Source organism: Stegostoma tigrinum, chromosome 2 (assembly GCF_030684315.1).
Source record: "Stegostoma tigrinum isolate sSteTig4 chromosome 2, sSteTig4.hap1, whole genome shotgun sequence".
NCBI classification, from domain to species: Eukaryota; Metazoa; Chordata; class Chondrichthyes; order Orectolobiformes; family Stegostomatidae; genus Stegostoma; species Stegostoma tigrinum.
In genome coordinates this window covers 67,059,072-67,083,193 of record NC_081355.1, presented here as the reverse complement: position 1 = coordinate 67,083,193, position 24,122 = coordinate 67,059,072, and the positions used below count along the sequence as shown (strand labels likewise).

The following is a 24,122-nucleotide window of genomic DNA, read 5'->3' as shown; positions in this document are numbered from 1 at the left end:
TGGCAGTGACATCAAGGAAAAGTAACATATTATTGCTATAATTATTGTCAACACTAAATAGTATTTCACAGGTGTCCGGAAGTTCCCACAATACAACTTCATTCCAATGTAAAAGGTAAATTAAATGTTCACAGTTACACATTTGAAGAAGATGAACAGATTACAAATTTATTACTCCAACTGAAGACAAAGCAATTTTTTCCAAATGTAAAATTTTAAATCTAAAAAACACTTTAATTTCAATAAGAAGGATAAGAAGAAGCACAGGTTGATACCACGCTAAAATCAGAGTGAGGAAAAAGCAAATGCATCGCAAAAAGCTGCAGAGGTGAATGTAGTAACTTTATAAACAGATGAGAAGAGTTTAACTTAATGGCTATAGTCATTAAGTTTGGCATGGAACTATAGAACTGTTGAAAATACAACTTCATTCAGTAACTTACCTTGAGTTACATTCAGTTTATTGCATGGTTTCATCTATGATATTACTCTTCAATCTTTATTACTCTAATAAAATTGGCAAGCTAAAACATTCTGAATAGATCACGGAGGAAATGATAATGGAGTAATTTAATCAAGCAATTATAGTAAGGTTCTAATGACTGAAATGAAACTTGAACAGTCTACAAGAGTCATTATGTCAATATTTTTACTTTCTGTTCTCTTTGCAATAAAGACCAAATTCCATTTGCTTTCCCCATCACTTCTATACCTGCATGTTCGCTTTTTGTGATTCATTTACCAGGACACTCAAATCGCTGTGTAACAGGTTTTTGTAGTCTCTCTCCATTTAAATAATGTCCCACCTTTCTACTATTTATTCCAAAGGAACTTAACATGCTGATTATACTGCATCTGCAATTTTTTTTTATTTGCTCACATAACTTGTCTCTGTCTTGTTGCAGACTCTTTGGCCTGGATTTTCACAGCTCAAAGTACTTAGAAATCCTTTAAAGTTCAATATGAATGCCAATTTTTGTTTATAAAGGATTGTATGCTTGAATTGAATTAATAAAAATTCTGCAGTGGAAGTAAATTGGGCAATAATAATGAAAAAAATGTCAGGAAAATGTGGCAGAAAGGTCTGCACAGCCCTGCCTATGATTTCTCTCCCAGATCTTCCATCAGTACCTAAATTGCCTATTCCTTCCATGGTGGCAAAAGCGTGAGTGGGTCTACCACTTACAAGAATGAAGTTTGGAAACTGATAAAACACTGCCACCGCACAGTGCCTAAGAAACTTAAACAATACTTAAGAATAAATGAAGCCACTTAACTGGTAGCCAGTATACTTCTGTAAAGATTCATTCTTTCCAGTCCAGTCCCGTGGCTGCAGTATGTAATACTATAAGATGAACTGCAGCAACTCTTTTTGACAACTCCTTTCAAACCCATAACTCCCAGAGATGCTCAAGGGCAAAAGGTGTATGGGAACACAATCAATGCCAGGTTCCCCTTCAAATCATACACAATCTTGACTAGGAATTGTATTGCCAATTTTTCATCATATTGGATTCACGTACTGAAATTTTTACTCGATTGTCAGAATACAGTAGGTTAACTAAGGAAAAGTCACCATTGTCCTGTCTCCACTGGAATTTTAAACCAACAGAGAGAGACAGAGAGAACTGGTGATGAGTTTAACCTGAAAGTCAGTGTGTCTCAGGCAAGGAACAAGATAGAAAGTAGGGCCTTCATGGTAGCTTCAGTCAGTAGCAGGAAATGAACCCATGCTATTAGCATTACTCTGTCTCACAAGCCAGTCAGCTCACTAACACAGACAATTGTGGTTTAGGAAAAAAAGGTATATTGACATCTATTCAAGAGAGCTAGATGTCATCTCCACAAATGTCAACCACATTCTCATGACAGAACATTTGTCCCATTAACAGTTAGTGTCACTCCCAAGATTATACTAGGCTGAAAGCAGAAAACAAATAATTTAATAAAATCTCTGATACATTCCAAAGAAGAATCTATTTATCCTGCCTTTAGATGAAAAATTGTGATAATGGACTTAACACTAAGCTTCTTCAAATTTTTGAGAGCACAGTATTGATAGTCAAGTACACTTTAATTCTAAATCTTAATAGCTGTGAGTTGTTAAGCTGTAATGGTTGCCAACTGAGAGTAACTGTCAACAAAATATCAAAATATGCTAGCTTATTAAGAACGGAGAATTCCAAAAACACATTAATAGTAGACTGAATTGCAGCCAAACTTTTACATTTTCTACTGTTGGATTTGTGATAGCATTAGATTCATGATCCAAGATGCATATGATTAACATACAGTTGGGAAAAAGTAGCTGCTGCATAAAACTAAGTAACACAGATTATAACACAAAAATATACTAAACCTCCTAACTACACAATATGGTAAGTGCCAGAAAAGTGTGGCTTATTTATCACAAATAGAGCTATTCATAAGCAGCTGCACTTTACTTCCTCACAGCACAGGAATAAAAACATGCACAAATGTCTCTGACGTGTTGAAACCACAACCCACGTCCAATGAGGCCACTATGAAAGCTACTTTTATTATCATGGTCTCTAGTATAAACTGCCTTGTTTTCAAATGACTAAATGTATTCCTGCTTTATCAAAATGAAGTTTTAGAATATTATGAACTAATTTTAGCTTCTACCAACTGACAGTAAAGTGGAACTTGCTGGTCAGTCATTCATTAAATACGCAGCTCCAGTTCCTTTTCTGTTGATTTTAATTGATGTCAGTCAGGTAGGGTATGTAACTCAATCTTCCTGTTACAATCAGTCCCGTAGTTTAAATTCAGAGACTGTAGTGTTATTTAAAGTATTTCAACCTTAAACATTACTGGGAAAAGTAACAGAGCTGCACAACATTCCAATACTTGCAAAATCAACTGATTTGTAATTTCTAAGGAAAACCACTGTCAAGTGCAAATATCAATTTGAATTTCATCATCCAGTGTGCAGTTAATTGAGAAGCATAGTTAAGGAAAGAATTCTTAGGTTTTCAAATATGAAGTCAGTATGCAGCAGCATATAATGGATCCAAATATGCATAGAGGGCTTACACGTCAACACTGTGCTCCAGAAGTGAAACTTCCACTCAACAATCACCTGCTATGTTGGCATTAACATTTGGAATGAGTTGTGGCTCACTTTCATTTCTCAGTCAGAAGCTTGTAGGTTCCAGCCTCAAAGCTTGAGCATGAAATCCAGCCTGACACTGTGGTAATGTGGAGTGGAACTGAATTCCCTCCTTACGGTTTGTTTGGTGACGGTGCGGGAATCAATTCAGGCAGGAAAGTAACAGGTGAACACTACGCCACTTACAAGATTTGGATATTATTTTTGAATCAACCCGCTCAGATTTGGTACTGTATTCCTCCATAGAAGCTGGGGCTTGAACCTCGGCCTTTTGCCTTAAAGGGTAGGGCCAGTACCACTGTCTCATAAGAATCCTACCACCAGAACTTAGTTTGGCACTCCAAATCTCTCTCAATCAATTGCCAATTCAGATCCTTAAATGTTTAGTACGGACTTGTCCTGTCTCCACTGGAATTTTAAACCAACAGCAGGTGGGTTTGTCAGCAGGCAGCAAGCACAGCAAAGAAATGCTGGAGGTAGTAGGGGCTATCATTGTCAGACATCCAGCAACTACTTGAGCAGTCCAGATGTGAGGAAGGGGTCCAAGAAAGAGTTGCAGCATTGTACAGATCTTCCAACCCCTCTGTCGTGGCCTATTGTCCTGTTGTCACTCGTCTGTTGATCTGGGATCTAGCACTGGTCCCAGCACCATCAGTAGCCACTACATGACCTCCCTGGAATTGTTAACCATTGAAGTGCCTCTGCTTGACACCAGGAAAGGCCCACCACTGACCACTTCAGGTGGTAGGTTTTCTCCAAGAGACAACGTCTGGCTTTCATCTGCTCAGCAGCCCCAAGGTGAGACCTCCATTAAATACCACCCTGTAGTATTACATTACCAGAAATACCATTTTTCTGCTGGGATTTGAAACAACAACTGTGCCTGCCTTCTCAGATGGACTTAAACATCCCATACATCTATTCTGAAGAAAAGCAGAGGTTTACTTCATAATCCATATTTATCTCTCAAATAACAACATGACAAGGAAAATCTGAGCATGACCACATTGCTGTTTGTAGAACCTTGTTGAAAACAAAATGATTGCCACATTTCCTACATCTCAACCTTGACTGAGTTTCAAATGTATTTAGAAACACAAGCAGAAGTTGCTGGAACAGCTCAGCAGGTCCGGCAGCATCTATGGAAAAAAAATCAGAGGACCCAATACGTTAACTCTGATTTTTTTTTCTTCCAGATGCTGCCAGACCTGCTGAGCTTTTCCAGCAACTTCTGTTTTTGTTCCTGATTTACAGCATTCACAGTTCTTTCAATTTTTTTTCAAATGTATTTAAATGACTAATGCAATGAAAAGGATTACTTCAATGCAAGTCTTTATTTCTTTATAAAAGGTGTAGAGTCAACTCACTTAATTATCTTCTGTATTTCTGTAGTGCAACATCTGAACAATAGGATGAGTTATCAAATCTAAAAGGTGTTACTTTGAAGTTTGAAATTTTAATCTTATTAACTCTGTTTTGTCAATAACATGTGGCTATGTACAACACATCTGGGATATTTTTATCTCTGGAAACAGCGGGATGTTGCATGTTTCATGGTCAGTATACCTTTAAAAGACATGCTCATTATATCATCACTATTATAACATATGAACTGAGGATATATATGTTTGATTCCATCTTATCTCAGGTCACTTGAAGCATAAAAATGCTAAGAGCATGTTGCTCCTTGTAACTGAATAGCTTACTGCTAGACCAGACACTTCCACGCCTGTATATATAATGAGCTGCAAGAAACATTTCAAATTTGTCAAGACCATGTCATGCTCACTTAATTTCTTGCTTTATGAGAGATAAAATCAGCATTGCCACATCAGATAATGTACCCAACCAAAGGCAAAAATCAATATTACAATTAGCAAAAGGCACAAGCAAAAATAGTATTAATAATGCCCAAAACTGATAGGCACTGGTCTTCTGATTTTCAAGGGATTTGGGAGATGATACCATTCTGCACACCACTGCTGGGTTTTTCAATAGGCTGTGAACAATTTATAGACCTGAAAGTACAATCAAATCAAGAAAGATCACACAGAAAGATCAAACAAACTTTACTTTTGAGGATCACAGGAGTTAATTCTAGCAATAGATAATGTTGCTATCATTCTCACACAGCGCATCCTCTAATCAATTATAAGCATTGCCAACAAAGATCTTTAAATCCACACCAGGCATCTTAGAGAAAGGGTTTATCTTCCCGAATGAATGTAAGAGATTGCAAGTTTGTGTCTACTAATAAACATCAACAACAAACCTGGGGCAACAACCTGTAAGTTTTACTACGAGGCATAATTTACTCTGACTGTGTTGGAAAATGAAATGTATGCAACTTTAAAATTACTGTCCTGTCTCAGAAGACAATTTAATTTCCTTAAATTTTCTCCTATTCATTTTCATGTTGAATTAACTCTCAAGAAATGGCCTCTCATTTGGGCTGAAAAACATACCTGTTCAGTGATGCAGCACTGTTGAGATTGTCATATAATGGCAGAATAAACTTGCTTAATGCTATGCACTAGAATGGTGTTGCAACTCTTTGAGAACAATAATGGAGTTGTTGACTCTGAAGTGTCAGGTTATCAAATTCGTGTGATGACAATGAAAAAGGAAATCCAGAAATCAAAAAAACCTATTTACCTAATCTTTGAGCTCAGCATGTGATATTGTACTGTACATGGCAATGAATATGTGATAAAATGTGTCGAAGTGGCAGAACACAGCCTTTTCCTTTTACAATTTAGGTAATTTTAATGTTTTTTTTCAGAACTGCTTTGATACAATATATCAATTCATTTTGCTGTAAGTCAGAGCTGAATGATGTGGTTCCCTTTGACCTGACAATATTACATACTGGTACTTAGTTTTGTTGTTTATCACAACGAGCAGAAGACAACTGTATAACATGATAGTGAACTTGACAATTGAGACATCAGATATGGAGTTAATAATTGTGTTTAAGTTTCAAGGGATAAGTCCTGGGACTGTTGTAATTTAGTGCATCTTCCAGTAATCTAGTTTTGGATGTGATAATGATTAACATATTGGTTAAACATTTATACACATAACCCTATTCACTTTCTACACTAATAAGCAACTCTCAACTACTACTCAATGTTTGCCCAAAGCTGCTACGTCTGCTGGTAAGAAGAGATCAGCTCAATGGTCACAAATCATTGGAAGCTATAAAATAAATTTGCTTGGCAAGGAACACGATCAACCTTTCTCAGGCGTGTGCCCAAAGTTAGTATAAAGGTTTTAAAAGTGCAACCACTGCTGCAGTGTAAACAATTTGTGAGAGTCCAAGGTAGAGTACTCCGAATCTGAGTCTGGAAACCCAACAGTACACTTCCATTCTCAATCTTATTTACAAATGCATGTAATCAGCTTTTGAGACATAGTATTCTAAAAATGTTTCATTGCGTTGCTAGGGGAAAACCATTCTACTAATTGCACTGAACCTGGACATAGATTAGATTTCCTACAGTGTGGAAACAGGCCCTTCGGCCCAACAAGTCTACACCACCCTTTGAAACATCCCACCCAGACTCATCCCCCTATAACCCACATACCCCTGAATGCTACGGGCAATTTAACATGGCCAATCCACCTAGCCTGCACATCTTTGGACTGTGGGAGGAAATCGGAGCACCCGGAGGAACCCCACGCAGACATGGGGAGAATGTGCAAACTCCACACAGACCCGAGGCTGGAATCGAACCCAGGTCCCTGGCGCTGTGAGACTGCAGTGTTAACCTCTGAGCTACCGTGCCACTTTATAGTGCAATTCGCTGCCAGTGAACAATGATGTGAAAGTAAACAGTGTCAGTGATGCATTACTTTCCTTTATGACTGGTTTATCACCATACAGAGGTATAATGACTTAGACAAACGGCTGTTTTGTATCATTTAAGTTTGTTCATGACACAATGATTCATGGAATATTGAAGAATGTTGATGGGGTTGTAATTTATCAATGTTTCTTTACAATTTTGAGTGAATTTAAAACTACAGCAGAAGAATCTCAAGACAGGCAAGTGTGAGGGCATTCCTTCAGGCCAATAGACAATAGATCAGAGTTTTACTTTAAGAAAAAATAAGTGTAAGGTTGAAGGTCTTAGGGTTTAGGAAGTCATGTACATGAATAAAACTTAGTGGGCAGGTGGAAAGTGTTGTTTAAGAAAAAGGGCTAATGAAATACTAGTCTTTAAAACTGGAGAGCAAGAATATAAGAGACAGTATTTAAGCAATGCCTTCAACACAATGAAAAGATCCCCAAAAGCATTGCAAACGAACATTCAGAAACCAAGTGTGACACTGCAGCACTCAGGAAAAATGTTAGGATAGATGAGCAAAAGCTTGTTCGAAGTAGTACCTTCTAAGAAATGCCTTCAGAGAGGAAGCGAGAGTGAGGTTTAAGGAAAGATTCTGATGTTAGGGCTAGGCAGCTGAAGGTAAGGACACAAATAAAGTAATTAAAATTGGGGGAGGGTGGGGAGGGGGGGGGGAATGTTCCAGAGGCCAGAATTAGAATCTCAAATATTTTGGATTATTTTCGGGCTGGAGGAGTTTACAAAAGATAAAAGGCTGGTCCGAATTGGGATTAGAAAATAAGGCTGAAGAGATTTTAACAATGGATACATTGTTTCTGGAATTCGATGTAGGTCAGTGAGTAGAGGGCAACTGTCAAAGATAAGAATACTTACAAGGAGGTCTTGTAGTGCATGTCTCCGAACCAGAAGCACTGTGTTCCAGTGCCATTATAGAACTTGATGACCGAGTAAGGCAGGTTCATAATATGGCCAGAGAGGGTAAATATTAATGTCTAAGTCCTTTCAACTGGAGACAGTAAAAGCAAGAGACAAAGTTGCTGGAAAAGCTCAGCAGGTCTGGCAGCATCTGTGAAGGAGAAAACAGAGTTACTGTTTCGGGTCCAGTGACCTTTCCTCAAAACTGATGGTGGCTGGGAAAACATCAGTTTGTATGCAGAAAATAGGGAGGTGGGAGGGGTGCATGCTACCGTGCCAATACAGACTCCAGTGGGATTGGATTGATGACAAAAGCCCATGTTTCAAGCTCTTTTCTGGCTGAAGTAGATTCAGCCCTATATCCTTGCCGGAGGTCACAGGGCGAAAGGTAAAGACTGGCTTCAGGCAAAGAAGGGAAGAACATTTCTTTTTATTATTCATCCAGGGGATGTGGGAATATGTAGTTGCTCTTAAGAAAACAACCTTCCTCTTTGAATTGCTACAGTCCATGTGCCCTTAGGGTGGAAATTGCAGGATTTTGACCCAGTAACAGTCAAGGAACAGCGATATATTTCCAAGTCAGGAAGGTGAGAGGTTTGGAGGGGAACTTGTAGGTCATGCTGTTCCCATATGTCTACCGCTCTTGTCCTTCTAAACATTGCCGGTCAAAGGTTTGGAAGGTGCTGTCTAAAGTTCTGAGGAAGGGTCCCCGCACCCGAAACATTAACTCTGATTTTTTTCTTTGCAGATGCTGCCAGACCTGCCTAGCTTTTCCAGCAGCTTCCTTTTTTTGTCCCTGGTTTACAGCACCCGCACTTCTTTCGGTTTTAACTTGTGTCAGGTCTGATTCCACCAGCAGACAGTTTTATTTTCTTAATTCCCATTGACACTAATTTTGCTCGGATTCCATGGTGGCACATTTGGCCAAATGCGCCTTGATGTCAAAGGCAATCCCTCTCCCCTCTATGTTTGACCAAGGCTGTAATAAGGTTAGGAGCTGAGACGTCTTAGTGGAACCTAAACTTAGCATTAGTGAGCAGGTCACTGTGATGCAAGTGTTGCTTGAAAGCACTGTTTATGACTTTTTCCTTTACATTACTGATGATCAAGAGCAGACTGATGGGCCAGCATTTAGTTGGATTGGACTTTTCCTACTTTTGCAAAAGGGATATACTTGGGCTTAATTTCAGCTTTGTCAGATAGATGCCAGTATTGCACCTGCAACAGAACAGGTTTGCTAGGATCATAGCTAGTTCTGTAATATTGTATAAGTCTGTAATATTGTGTCAGAACATTATCAGAGCCCATAGTCTTCGCAGGATTCAGTGCCTTCAGCTGTTTCTTGATAATTTATAGAGTGAATCGAATGGGCTGCAATTGACATCTAGGATGTTGGGGCCTTCAGAGGAAGCTGAGATGGATCATCCTCTCAGCACTTCTGGTTGAAGACTTTTGTAAATGGTTAAATCTTATATTTTGAATGGATGTGCTCTGCTCCCCCATCACTTGAGGATCGGAATGTTTGTGCAGCCACCTCTTTCATTAGGTTGTTTGTCTGCATGTGGCAGGACAACAGAATTTAGATCTTACCGTTCAGTTATGGAATCACTCAGCTCTGTCCATTACTTGCTGCTTAGGCTGCAAGTAGTCCTGTTTTACAGCTTCTTCAGGATGAGACAGCATGTTGAGGTATGTCTGCTGCTGCTCCTGGTTTTTCTGTCTCCAGTTTTCATTGGAACAGGCCTGATCCCTTGGCGTGATGATAATGATAGAATGAGGGGTATGCTAGGCTTTCAGATTGCAGGTTGTGTCTGAGTACAAATCTGTTGGTGCCGATAGCTCACAGTGCCTCTTGGATGTCCAATTTGAGTTCTTAGGTCTGTCTGAAGTCTATCTGTTGCAGCACAATGGTAATGCTACACAACTTGAGAGAGGGTATTCTCAATATGAAGATAGGTCTCTTGTGTGGTGGACAATCTTACTCATACAATCATGGACAGGTTCATCTATGGCAAGCAGATTGATGACGACAAGGTCAAATATATTTTTTCTCTATCATTAGGTTCCATCACTACCTGCTGCAGATTCAATACAGCAGCTATGTACTTTAGACCTTAACCAGCTCAGTCAATAGAGGTAATGCCAGCCTGGTCTTGGTTTTTGACATTGAAATCCCCCACTTAGAGTACATTCTGTGCTCTTGTTGCCTGCAGTGCTTCCTTCTAGGGGTGCTCAGCCTGCCACAGATCCATCAGCTGACAAGGAGGCAGAACATGGCAATCAGCAGAAGATTTCCTTGCCCATTTTTGACCTGACACCATGAGACTTCAGGAGATCCACTGTCAATGCTAAGGACTCTGAGGGCAACTCCCTCCCAACTGTATACCACAGTGTGCCACCACCTCTACTCAATGTGTCTTACCGTGAGGCAGAGCATAGCCAGAGATGGTGATGGTTTATGCTCAGAAGTACCCACCAAACAAAATTACAACAAATAGACTTGACATTTGCCAGAACAATTTATACAGTATCAGAATTCCATGGGCCAAAGAATTATGTCTTAAAAATTGTGCAACAAACCTGTATTTTTCTCAGCCAGTGGGGTAGATATTGATTTTGTGTGATAGTGTATGTCAGTAGAAATGAGCAATCAACTTGTTTAACATTATTCCTCACCTTTTAACTCCATCGACTTCAATGCAAATAGAAAATTGAGAGCAATGTAAAATTGTGTACCCATTCATTATCACTGGTTTTAAACTATTGCACGAAATCAAACATGATCAGAATGAATGGCATCCCATTGAGAAAGTGTAGAAGTGGTTTCTTTGAATACATTAAAAGAACTTTTGTTAAAAAGGAGAGGGAGACTATCCTTGTTCCCTTTTTTTGTGGTTTGGGTAAGTTGGCATAAAGTTTGCTGTTATTTGAAACAACAGTTAGTTTTTGAATGCTTCAATTAAAGAATCCTGCATCAAAGGCAACATTAAGCATTAAAAAAAGGTAGGAGTTACAACGCTATTGGGTTTTACTCAGAAAATGATAACTTTTTTAAAAAGATTATAAGTCCCTGCTTGGGCTGCTGACATTTAGAGTCATTTTCACTTTATATTTGATGAAAATTATAAGGATTATGACTGCTTATTGCATCAGGTCTGTCATAAGAATGACAAGGTATTGAAATTTTCAGGTTTATGTAATGCAGTACTCAGCTGAGAGCTGAATCTTCCCATACTACCCTGCCTGTAAATGGGAGGGATGGTAACAGAATTGAGGAGAAGAAAGGGAAAGGAAAAGGTGAAAAAAAATGTTCAACAGGTCAGTTAAACAGCATCTTAATTTTCCACATAAACAGTCAGCCTACAAGGGCTGTTTAGGCCTTCCGGCCCATGGCCTGCATTTTCCACTTTCTTCCCTACATGAGGCTGTCCCCAGCATCCCTCCCCTGCCACCACTGTCAAGCCACTGTGAGCCACTGGGACATTCCTTTCTGACCTTGGTCAAATGAAGTCTTTGAATTAGGATTCCACTTGCTCATACCAGCCATTGTTGGAGCTTGTGTATTTGAAGCTTGTTTCTGAGATCTGTGAAGTAACTCTGCAGAGGACAGTATCCCTTCACCAAGTCACCCTTTATTTACACATGGAGAGTCCTCGACACCGATCCAGCTTCCTCAGAGCCAGCTATCAGAGTAAACAGAACCCCCTAGAATCATACAGATGTGACCCACTGACACTCTCCTTGAGTGGACCAAACTAACACCCCAAACAGGAGCTCCTATTCAGTGAGGTCCACCTAGCTGACCTCACCACTACCATCTGAAGTGTTTTCCATCTGCCTCAGCGCTAACTTTCATGACTCCTATACTGAAGTAAATTCCATGCTTCAGTTTTGTTTCTGTTGCACGGTTAACATGCACAGCTTGCATTTTACATGGCTGTGGTTTGCATACAAGCTGCAATCATTCTGGTTTTACTCCTGTAAATGACTGATTCACCATTGTGACAAGACTAAATACTTTAAAAATAGGTTTTTTTGACCATCTATGTGAGAACAATGAAGATTGTTCAAAAGAAGTTTATTCAGCATATCATTTATAAATGATCGTGTTAGATATGAAATGCACGCGTAACCAAATGTGCCCTGCAATCGAATGCGTTGGATTGTATCTGGTACAGTGAATGTGAATGCTGAATCAATTATTTCAGTAAAGGCTGGGTTGTTCACTATAAAAATAACTATCCACTTCATCTCCCTAAAACCATGAAGAGTCCAAAAGTGTCCAACGGGCATTAGGTCTAGCAGGACTATGATATTTTAAAGTCCTGGATTTCTTCATTTGTTTAAAGTAGATAGAATTGAATGGCATTTACCAATTTGATTGGACTTTTCTCTTCATATTTCATTTCAGCATATGTCAACCTCAGTCCCAAATGAGAGATGCTAATTTAGGAGAAATTTCCATTGGGGAAAACTTGCATCTTGACCACCATATTGATAGACAAAGCTCTGTGCTGGGACTGTAACCTTATTTTTTTTAAAGCCGATGTGTATCTGCTATTTAAAACATTACTAGCTAATAAACTAAAGAAAGGGGTCATACTTTTCTAAGGGGCTACAACTTGTGACCAGATTGGGAGTGGCTAAGTGGTTTCCCATCTGTATCGATTTTCATTGCCTAAGAAACTGCAGTTTATAGTCCAGCCTATAGTTTCTTGTCATGTCCCCAAGATATCCCAAATGATCACACATCCAAATAGTTGATTCTGAAATTGCAATCCTGTAATTTAGGGAAGTAAGGTGAGCATTTCTCAGTAAATGAGGCACATTGCCAATTGGTTTGTTTTCAGTAGTAATGATTTAGTGTGGAATTGTTGGCAGGGCAACAGAAGAAGTCTACATTTCCTTTGAAATATGTCATGGTATCTGTTATGTCTACCTGAGCAGACAGACAAGACTCGAATTCAACATTTCATAAAAAGTATGAAACCAATGTAAATGCAGCCTCTGGTATTAAAACATCATTCTGAATTATTTGCTTAATTTAGGAAGCATAACGTATTACATCTCAGTCAGAAAATTACAGTTATCAACTGAATCAAACTAATACTTAGTCACAATTATATCATGCCTATTTTTTTTTCAGTGCTCACATCATCACAGTGCAGTCTCTGGAGTAGCATAGTTACGTTACATAACAATTTTAGCAGAAGAAATTTACACTATGCTCTAATACAGCAGATGATCACTAATATTGGACCATCACATGCAGGACACATCACGGCCTAGATTTTCCACTAGCCAGACAGTCATTATTCCAGCGTACATGTGAGTTGAACATGGGGTCTCAGCAGTATCCCCATCATAACACATTCCAAAGAAATTGCCTGGAAATTAGAATTTTCTGCTATATGTCTGGATCTCTCTGAAACTTTCCACTTAAATTTGAGACTCTGGAGGATTCCGGAGAAATTAAATAAACAATTACTCAGGAAAATTTAAACAAATAAATAAACAGTTTAACACCTGAGTAACAATTCAACAGTAATAACTCATGCACACCTCATACACCTCCAAACCTCTTACAACCCCAAGACCTGGTCCCAACACTAACCAGGGACCTAATCCTCCCCATTCCCCCCATCCCTGCTGGACTGGACTTGAAGCTCACCCCCTTCTGGGCTTGACATGACCCGGCACTAATGCCCCAGATTGACTCAACCCAACCTTACCCAATGGATGTAACCCCTACCACTGAACTGTACTGGACACAGCATCCCCCTCCCAGTTGCCCACTAAGCCTGGCCTAGCCTTATTTATACGACATCACTTAGCTTGCCATTTTGAACTCTGGCACCCTAGCCATTTGATCCTACCTGCTTGACACTTTACCAACTAGCATCCTACTTACCCTTCCCCCTAACCATCTTGCACCCTACTCTTGGCACACTACCCCTTCTCCATATAGTTGTCATTCCCAGCTGACTACCCTCCCAGTAGACTGACACCACATTTCCTTATGTGGCTGGGATCTATAAATGTCAGCCACAGCCAATTGGTGTGAAATGGACTGTCAGAATGGGAGTACAGCTCCCCATTTCTGAGGAAGCCCTGTGTAGAATCTTCTCTCAGAAATGCAAAGTTCCTTTTCCTCATGGAAAAAAAAACATAGGGCCAAGGTGGCAAGTTGAGCGAGATTGCCACTTCCCTAAAAATCCAATGTCTGCCACAAAATTGATACGTGAGATTAAAAAAAATGAAGAGCATGATTCCAATATGAGACTAAAATGAAGGTCAAAATGATTTTAGATTTGCCCTTATGATTCATGAAATTACCGTAATTGTCTAGATCAAAGTTCATTTTCATGAACCACCCAAAGTCTGTGTTTTCCTTTTGCAACCTGGATGTTGGATTTTGGATAGTCATTTATATGTTGAGCTAGCTCTATTCATGATGGTATCTATTCATGATGGTGACTATTGTGATCTTCTGATTTTAACAACAAGCAGACGGCCAACCTTTATATTGTTTACATATTTGTTTTAGTTTTAAGTCTGAGGCTTCAGTCTGTGAGTAAGACAAAATCTAATTGTTATATCTGTAAATATGGTATTGTTTGCTATTATAACAAGATACCTAGCACATCACTCAAAACACAAAACTACCTTCCTACTAACTTACTGCAATGTGAAAAGGAAATGGAGAACGATAGAACAATTGATCATTTGAGGTCAGAGCGGACTTTGCCCAAGACTGAAAACATGATAATTTTAGTAGCACTGTGTTTCCTTTACATGTCCGGCTGACAGAAATACTTTCTTCACCTCACCCCAAAATTTATTCCTGGTAGCCAATCAGATAAAACTCAAAAAACACATAGTAGAGAGATGAGGAGATTACATTTACAACAAAAGGACTGTTTTCAAAATTAAAAACCACAAAATAGCAAACTACGGTAGAATGCATCATGTGTGATACTTAACATTCTATTTTTGTTTCCTAAGTGTAATTCTACATATATTGAATTGTGAAAGTGCACTGCTGCATTGTCAACTACTATATTATCTTTATTTTTTTCCAGACAAATTGCATTCAGCTTTCTTGGGATTATGTTTTACTTCAAGAATATGTTGTCTTATAGTTCATTCTGAGTAAAATAATGGCATTGAGCAATGTCAAAAAATCACACTCAGAAGCTAGTGCTCAGATATGGTAAGTAGTCAATCTCCAGCACTGTTGTATCGAGATAATGGGAATTGCAAATGCTGGAGAATCTGAGATAATAAAATGTGAAGCTGGATGAACACAGCAGGCCCAGCAGCATCTCAGGAGCACAAAAGCTGACGTTTCGGGCCTAGACCCTTCATCAGAGAGGGGGTTGGGGTGAGGGTTCTGGAATAAATAGGGAGAGAGGGGGAGGTGGGTGAAGATGGATAGAGGAGAAGATAGGTGGAGAGGAGACTATAGGTGGGGAGGTAGGGAGGGGATAGGTCCGTCCGTCTGTTTAATCCTCCATTTAGCAACAGTAAACGAAGTGAAAGATACAGCAGAGATGAAAGACATTAAGTAGACTAGATGACATTTTTGTGAATTGTATTATGAAGCAAGGTTTCCTCTCAACTTACCTTCCCCAAATCTATAATGAAACAATCTCCTTTATTAAAGCTGGCCCAGCTGAAAGGAACTTCTGTCGCTCTGACAACCCGCCTGCCTTTAATATGCAGCAGTCTCTTTGCAGAGAGGTCATTTGTAACAACGTGTGTAAAACCAGAAGCGACACCACCGGCCTAAGGTAGCAAAAGAAACAAACAAAAGAGAATTATTTTATTATTTGTCATTGGCTATGCAAATATGAGAAGCCATTAAGAAGAAACCCATTTAGGAAAACAATTTACTAAAAACAACAGGCATTAAGTGATTTTTTTTAATGTTTCTACATAAATGTCAACTCATATCTGTCTGGTTATGTATCACCCAACCTCTGCTCACAGAACAGTGAGAACCAAACAGCTCTTCTGAAACAGAGGCAGTAGGAACTGCTGATGCTGGAGAATCCAGCATGTTTGCTCCTGGTGGAAATTTGCAGTCCAATAAGATACAGTGTTACTGCAATGTCACTTCAGGCAGTTATGCTTTGTTGATGCAAAATTTGCCAAGTTGTTACAAAATTGCCTGCTCTTGCTGAATGTTAAATCATCAATGTACCTTTACTCAACATTGATCAGACAATGACAACAGATACTTAAATACTTGAAAGTTATAGTCCAGTAAACAGTTTATAAGAAAACTGGTTACAGATACAAAATATTTTGACAAGATCAATAAATACACATGGGCAGTAGAGCAGTAGATACAGGGTGCTGGAAAGAGTTGAGTAGGGTTGACTGGAGAAGTCCCCAACTCTTCAGTTTGGAATATGTAAAGGACCTAAATAAGTTAAATTAAAAGCTTCTATGCTAAGTTTTACAGATTATCTTCTGCTTTTGAACAACTTCTCCTTTAACTTGTCTCACTTTGTCCAAGTCAAAGATCCTCCCCATTGACACCCTCAATCTTATCTAACCCATCCTCCAGCACTTCTGCCCACACCCCTTCCTCTCCCTCCCAGAGCAATGATAACGCTCCCTTTGTCCTCACTTTCCACGCCATTAGTCTCCACATTTAAAGGAGCACCCTCTGACAATTCTGACTTCTCTATCAGGAGGAACACATCCCCTCCTAACCTTCATTTTTCAGCATTCTGCAGGGACTGCTCCCTCCCGATATCCTGGTCCATTCGTCAACCACTCCAAACGCTTCCTCAATCTCCCATGGCAACTTCCCATACAATTTCCGAATATGTAACTCCTGCTCATTCCTCTTCCTTCATCACCATCCAAGGTCCCAAACAAACCTTCCAGAGAAGCAATATTTTACTTGTACTTCTTTCCAATCTACTGGAATCTAGTCACCTATATTCACTGTTCACAATGTAGTCACCTTTCCAGTGGCATGGCCAAATGCAGTGCGCAACAGCTTTGCAGAATACCATCATTTGTTTCTTCCAGTGGCTCCAACCTTCCAACTGCTTGTCATTTCAATGAACCGCCTTGCTCCCATGATAGCATTTTCATTTTTGGCCTGTTCTATTTTACCAAAGAAGCTCAATGCAAGCTGCATGAACAATACCTTATCCTCCTTTTAGGCACTTTGCAATCTCTAGGAATCAGCAATGAGTTCCTCAACTTCAGCCTATGACTTTTGTCCTTCTTTTTACACATCCCCAACTCTGGCCATGTCTTCTTTGTATCTAATAGGCTTTGCTCTCATCAGAGCAAATGTATTTTCTTCTTCTCACAGCTAACATTTACACATATTTTACATAGCTATCATTCCCTACTGCTTTCATCACTGCCTTTGTCTTTTGCTGTGAACATTTTCACAATCCATTTCCTTGCTCTCCTACACAGTCAAAAGCTTAAAACCACCATTTCCCACTACCTTTTAGTTCCAAAGAAGTGTCATTCTAGACTCAAAACATTAACACTACTTAAGCTTTTCAGCAGAACTGTAGCTTGGAGTGTGGATGCTGTGGTTGGTTCACTCGCTGAGTTGGTTCATTAGTGCAAACAGGTGACAGTCAACTGTTTGAATGGCTGCTTCCAGTGGGATCACTCAAGGCTCATGCTAGGTCTCTTGCTGTCTGTGGCATGGACCAATGATTTAGATATATTTGCAAGAGAGATGAGCAAAACATCTTCTGATGAGTGACTGTCATTGACTGCAACAAAGAAACTGTAGACTGCAGGACATTACTAATGGACTCTTCAAGTGAGCAGGAAAAAGCAAATGGAATACAGTCAGAGAAAGGTGAGGTAATGCCTTTGGGGAAGACAAACAAGGGAATAAATTGGAAGAATGCTGAAAGTGCAGAGAAGCAGAAGGATTTTGGGGTCTATAGATTTCTTGGAAATAGGACATGTAAATAGGATACTTAAGATACACACAAAAAATTTTCTTTTATTGACTAAAGCAAAAGCATAAAACAAAGTGTTCATGCGAAAATTTAATCAAAGCTAGTTGCACCACAGCTAGAGTTCTATATTCCATTCTGATCATCACAGGACAGGAAGGGAGTATTCAGTTTAGAAAGATTACAGAAGAGGTTACAATTATGTTGAAAAGCAAGAAAATTTTAGCTTGGAGGAAAGAATGGATAAGCAAAAGCTTTTTTTCCCCATGAAACAGAATAAGCTGACAGCAGATTAAATTGAGTTGTATAAAATTATGAGAGACCTTGATCAAGTGTATAGGAAGCATTTTTTGTTCTTAGCAGGGAGATCAATAGATTGAGATTTAAAGTAATCAGTAGAGGGTTCAGAGGGAATTAAACATGAAATTTTCACCCTGAGGTTGGTAGGATTCTGGAATTTAAAAACTTGGAAACACACTTTAATGCTGTAATCTACAAGGTAACAGATCTGAGAGGGATTATTAGGCAGCATCACTCTTTCTTGGCCACCAAAACTATGATGGGTCAAATGGTTGCTTGAGTAGTAAGTATTATTTGATGCTGTTATGAGATTGTTTGATACCTTTGAATCATTAAGTGGTAAAATAAGCATGCAATAAAGTTTACTTTTAACAGAACAGGTTATAATCTATTACATATTAATTTGCATTCCCTGGTCACATAATTACTTTACAATTACGTTACTTTTAAAATATTACTCCAGTTAATAATAATCATTGGCTTATGTTCTGTAACTGCACACAAAAACTGCTTTGAATGCTCTGTTATCACATGATCTTACAGGATTTCTCACTAAAGCACATTTACACCGCAGCCAGACAGTATCTTATTGGTAACATAAAGCTTGGCATTGCAATTTATGTCTTTGAACCTGCACTTTTGTGAAGCGGACAAACTTATACCACTCAGGTACAATTAACTGGGCAATGTGATTAGCATGTTTGAAACTCCTCCACTATTTTGCGCTCCAGCAAGATCTAGGGGCATTGCCATAACAGAGTTATGCCGGCGAGTTTTGAGAAGATTTGTAGCTCAGGTTGAGGTTCTGGATGTGAGTTTGCTCACTGAGCTGGAAGGTTCGTTTTCAGACGTTTCGTCACCATTCTAGGTAACATCATCAGTGAGCCTCCGACGATGCACTGGTGTTACGTCCCGCTTTCTATTTATCTGAAATAGAAAGCTAGCCACCCGGATACATGAACATCAACTAGCCACAAAACGACATGACCCACTATCACTCGTATCCTTACATGCAGATGAGGAAGGACACCACTTTGATTGGGACAACACATCCATCCTAGGACAAGCCAAACAGAGAGACACACGAGAATTCCTAGAAGCATGGCATTCCAACCGGAACTCCAACAACAAACACATTGATTTGGAGCCAATCTACCATCCCCTGAGAAAAAGAACAGGAAATGACATCACCAACCCAAGGAAACCTAACCAGATAAATAGAAAGCAGGACATAATACCAGTGCTTCGTCGGAGGCTCACTGAAGAGTTATGCCACTATTGCAAATGTTATTCTTCAATGCTCTGATTTATGCTACATCAGCTATCAGGCCTACACTTTGATGCTGAGTATCGATTTGTTCTATGCTTTATGGCCTCTTTCACCTTGGCGATGGTTCGCTGATGAGTATCCTGACAGGCCCAGACTTAGGATGGAAAGGTGTCCACATTGAGGGTGTTATAAATGATTAGCCAATCAATTTTTCAGACAGTGAAAGTTTCACTTTGGATTTTGCCCCTTGGTTCAGCCTTCAGTTGTGTGCAAAGTTATTTACAATCAAATTTATCAAAGCAATTTTTAATTATTGCATTGTGTGGTAGCACCTTTTGATCTCTATGTTGAGGCTGGTTGGCTTGCTAAGCTGGTTTTTTGTTCCACAGACATTTCGTTACCATGCTTGGTAACATCCTCAGGAAATCCTGGATCACTGCAGATTACATCAATAGTTGATAGGCTTTCAATTGATTGCAAAACAGTTGAAGCCTGTTGCAAGCTTTGTTGGGGCAGCTGACCAAAATTTCTGACAAATAAATAATGTCATCACCAGCACCTTGTTTAGGAATGTTAGGCATAACTATTCCACTGGGTGGATTCACCACCAGGATTCCAGAGAATGCACGTGTCTATTAGTTTGGTGCTACAGTGTTTTGAAGCATGTTTCATCACCAAAAGTGTTATTCCCACCAACCATACTGACTTTAGCGCTGTCAGGGACAGAAGATGCATTAGAAAAGGGAAAATGTACGTAATGGACACATACACACGGAGAAGCTGAGGAAGAATTGAGTGAAGACATTCATAAGATATCTCCTTTGCATTTGATGACAGATAGCAGTGTTCATTATTTGGTTTTTGCCTACTATTCGAGGTTTTTGTCTGCCTTTTGCAAGTCACCTAGTAATGATTTCCACGTCAATATTAGCACACAGTAGGGAGTTTATGTTGGTTGGTCCATAGTTAAATTAACTAGCTCCCTGACCAGATTCATCCATAAGAAACCATGAGTATAGTCGTACCACTCTACTAACCACAACACAGATATACATTATGTACAGCTGGACGAACACAGCAGGCCAAGCAGCATCAGAGGAGCAGGAGAGCTGACGTTTTGGGTCTAGACCCTTCTTCAGAAAAAGAGTCCGGACCTGAAACATTAGCTCTCCTGCTCATCTGATGCTGCATGGCCTGCTGTTTTCACCCAGCTCTACACCTTGTTATCTCAGATTCTCCAGCATCGGCAGTTCCTACTATCTCTGTCACAGATATACATTGTTTCTCAGTCAATGGTAGCCTGGCTATAAAGGTTTCTTCAGCTCTATACCCACCAACTTCTAGCTTTAATTGAGGTTAGACAGGCAATTGATTCAGTCTAAGGAGGTCAGTCAATTGATACTATTGATATTAATTTAAGAAGACTGCAAGCCTTCATTTCAACAAACTATTTTTTTGGCCCAATTTTCCAGTCTCAAAAACCCTGACAATTATAACGGAGAGATATGCTAAATGGACAAATTTAGAACTTTAATAGCACTGCTTATGAAAGAAGTACAGATTCTGAGGATTGTGTCTTTATTCCCCAATAAGCTACTCTGTTAATTTGTCACAATCTGTCCAATTTACCACATCTATGATTTCCAACCTCTTGCAGTCTGCCTGCTCACTGCTACCCCACAACCAAAACCCCAGTGAAAGTTATCTCTTTCTCACCCTGACCACCATCTTCATGACCAACAGCTGCTCCACGCTCTCCCTGACCACCTTCTGCGTACTGTCTTCCCCAGTCGAACACCTTCAGCCACCTAAAACTTGTAGGTTGTAGTTGTTGGACATCAGTCATCTCAGCTCCAGAACATCTCTGCAGGAGTACCTCAGGGTAGTGTACTTTGCCCAACCATCTTCAGCAGCTTTATCAATGATCATCCTTCCAGTATAAAGCCAATTTGGGGATGTTTGCTGATGATTGAATGGTATTCATCGCTATTCATGACTCGTCCATGTTCAAATGGAACAAGATCTGGACAATATCCATGCTTAGGCTGACAAGTAATATTGTACCACATATGCCAGTCAAAGACCATCTCCAATTAGACAAAATCAAACCACCACCCATGACATTCAATGGTGCTACCGTCACTGAATCCCATATTATCCACATCCTGGAAGAGGCTATTGACCAGAAACTCAGCTGGACTCACCACCTAAAGGCAATGGGTACAAGAGCAGGACACAAGACACAAGTCAGACATGTGATTGAATACACCCCACTTGCCTGGATGGTTGCATCTCCAATAAAACTCAAGCACCTTGGCATGATCCAAGAAACAGCAGCCTATTTGATTGGCACCACATCCACAAGTGTACACTCACTCCACCACCAACACTCTGCAGTAGCAATGTTTACTGTCTACAAGATGCACTGTAGAAATTCACCAAAGATCCTTCGAGTGCATCTTGCAAACTCCCAGTAACTTCCATCTAGAAGGACAAGGACAGCAGATACATGTGAATACCCCCATCTGCTGATGCCCTTCCAAGCTACTGACCTTCCTGATTTGGAAATATATCACTATTCTTTCAGTGTCGTTGGTCAAAATCCTGAAAGTCCCTCCGTAAAGACATGGTGGGTCAACTTACAGCACACGGACTGCATGATTCAATTCAGCAGCTCACCACCATCTTCTCAAGGGCAACTAGGGACAGACAATAAATGCTGACCAGACAGTGATGCCCACATCCCTTGAGTAAATATTAAAACATCTAGAAACCTATCAATGTCTTTCTTGAACTTATTAATTACGGAGTTTTTAACCACCAAATTCCACACTCTGAATGAAAAAGGTCCTCCTCATCACAGTCCCAAATGGTTTGATTTTTACTTTGAGACTTTATCCTTTAGTTTTAGACTCCTCTGCCAGGGGAAGATTGTTTGCATCTACTCTGTCTACTCATTTAAGAATTTTGTAAATTTCTTTGAAACCAGCTCTCATTCTTCTAAACTCCAAAGAATACTGGCCTCAATCTTTCTTCATAGGTCAGTCCCTCCATTCCAGGAATCAGTCTGGTGAATAATCACACTACTCTTTCCACTGAAAAGTGTATCCTTTTGTAGATAAGGAACCAGACTTGTGCACAAGTGTTCTATAAAATGAAGCAAGATTTCAGTGCTCCTGCATTCAAATCCTCTTATGTTAGAGGCTAACATATCACTTGCTTTCTGAATTTTTTGCTGCACTGCAAATTAGTAACTAATACATTCTGTTCAATATTTTAAGGTTAAAATAGCAAGCACAAAAATTTAATTACATCTTGTTGTATTCATAAGTGTCATCACAGACCGCCAAAGGGACTCAATTATAAAGAATTAAATAGAGGAAGAGCAGACAATAGCTTCAACACTTGTTTTATGTTCTTTAATGGGAAGTAGGTGTCTGTTGGCATTTGTTACGCATTGCTGAATGTCGTTGAAGCATGTAATTTGTCAGGCCATTTTGGAGGACAGATAAGAATCAACCACACGGCTGTGTGCCTGGAGTCACATGTAGGCCAGTCTGAATATGAAATTCAGTTTTCTCATATAATGGACATTTGTAAGCCTCATGGGTTTTTACAACAACCACTGATAGTTGTAATGGTCACCATTATTGGGACAGTTGCAGATTTGTTATTGATTTAATTTAGGCTCAACCAATTGCTGTGGGGAATTAGTTTAGTGCCTGTAAATTACTAGCCCAATGACATTACTGGTACACTACCTTCTCCCAATACATGCTAAGTAATTACCTGTTAGCAATGCAGTGATATTCATACTACTGCACTTCGACATAAATTATTTTCATCCATGGCAAAGGTTGCCAAATACTTTTTTCAATGTGTACATTGCTTTTTAAAAAAATTTATCGTATTAAAGCTAAATGAAAAGAAATGCTAACTTAATGTACAAAGCTGGCTAGAAATGGCTGCCCCGAGCAGACACTATGTGCACTATTCTACGCTGAGTTACTTCATCAACAGTCAGGAAGCAGTGCGATCTCTTGCCCTTGCTCATCTTGTTCCTGGAATGTGGAGTGGAAATAATCAGATGGACATCCATCTCTTTACCATGCATTATCCAGTCATGTTTGTTTGGAGATGCTGAGACGATTTTAAACTCTTCACTTCCACCTTTATGAAAATTGAAGGATTTGTTGGGATCCTGAATTCATCAGTTACTAAAGGAGTTGAATGAGATTGAAACAACAGTCAACATTAGAGCTCTCTGATGAAGGGTCTAGGCCCGAAACGTCAGCTTTTGTGCTCCTGAGATGCTGCTTGGCCTGCTGTGTTCATCCAGCCTCACATTTTGTTGTCTTGGATTCTCCAGCATCTGCAGTTCCCATTATCTCTAACATTAGAGTACTGGAGACTGACTGGACATAGCCCAAGAGACTGACAAAAGGATGTCCAGGACACTGACCAGTGATTCTTTAGCAGACAGTCAATCAGACTGACTGGAGACTGTCCACAAGGCTAAACAGAAACATTCCTGAAGAACAACACACAGATGTTGATGTGTTACTAGCCTATTAGCCTCTCAATTCAGATAAACTGGTCAAATTCTCATTTCTGAGTTGCAATACTAATTGGGATTATAACAACCTCTATCTATAAAACGTTTATGTTGCACTATTAAAAGACAAATGGATTCTGAAGTCTGT

General features: G+C 39.5%; 1 protein-coding gene across 1 annotated transcript in view; it reads right to left on the bottom strand.

Annotated features, from left to right (window-relative positions):
• scin (scinderin) overlaps positions 1-24,122 on the bottom strand; it is a 117,069-nt gene that overhangs the window by 91,868 nt on the left and 1,079 nt on the right. Inside the window, exon 3 of the mRNA XM_048556190.2 lies at positions 15,523-15,684. Within this exon, the coding sequence (XP_048412147.1) occupies positions 15,523-15,684 (162 nt within the window). The remainder of the gene's footprint in view (positions 1-15,522; positions 15,685-24,122) is intronic.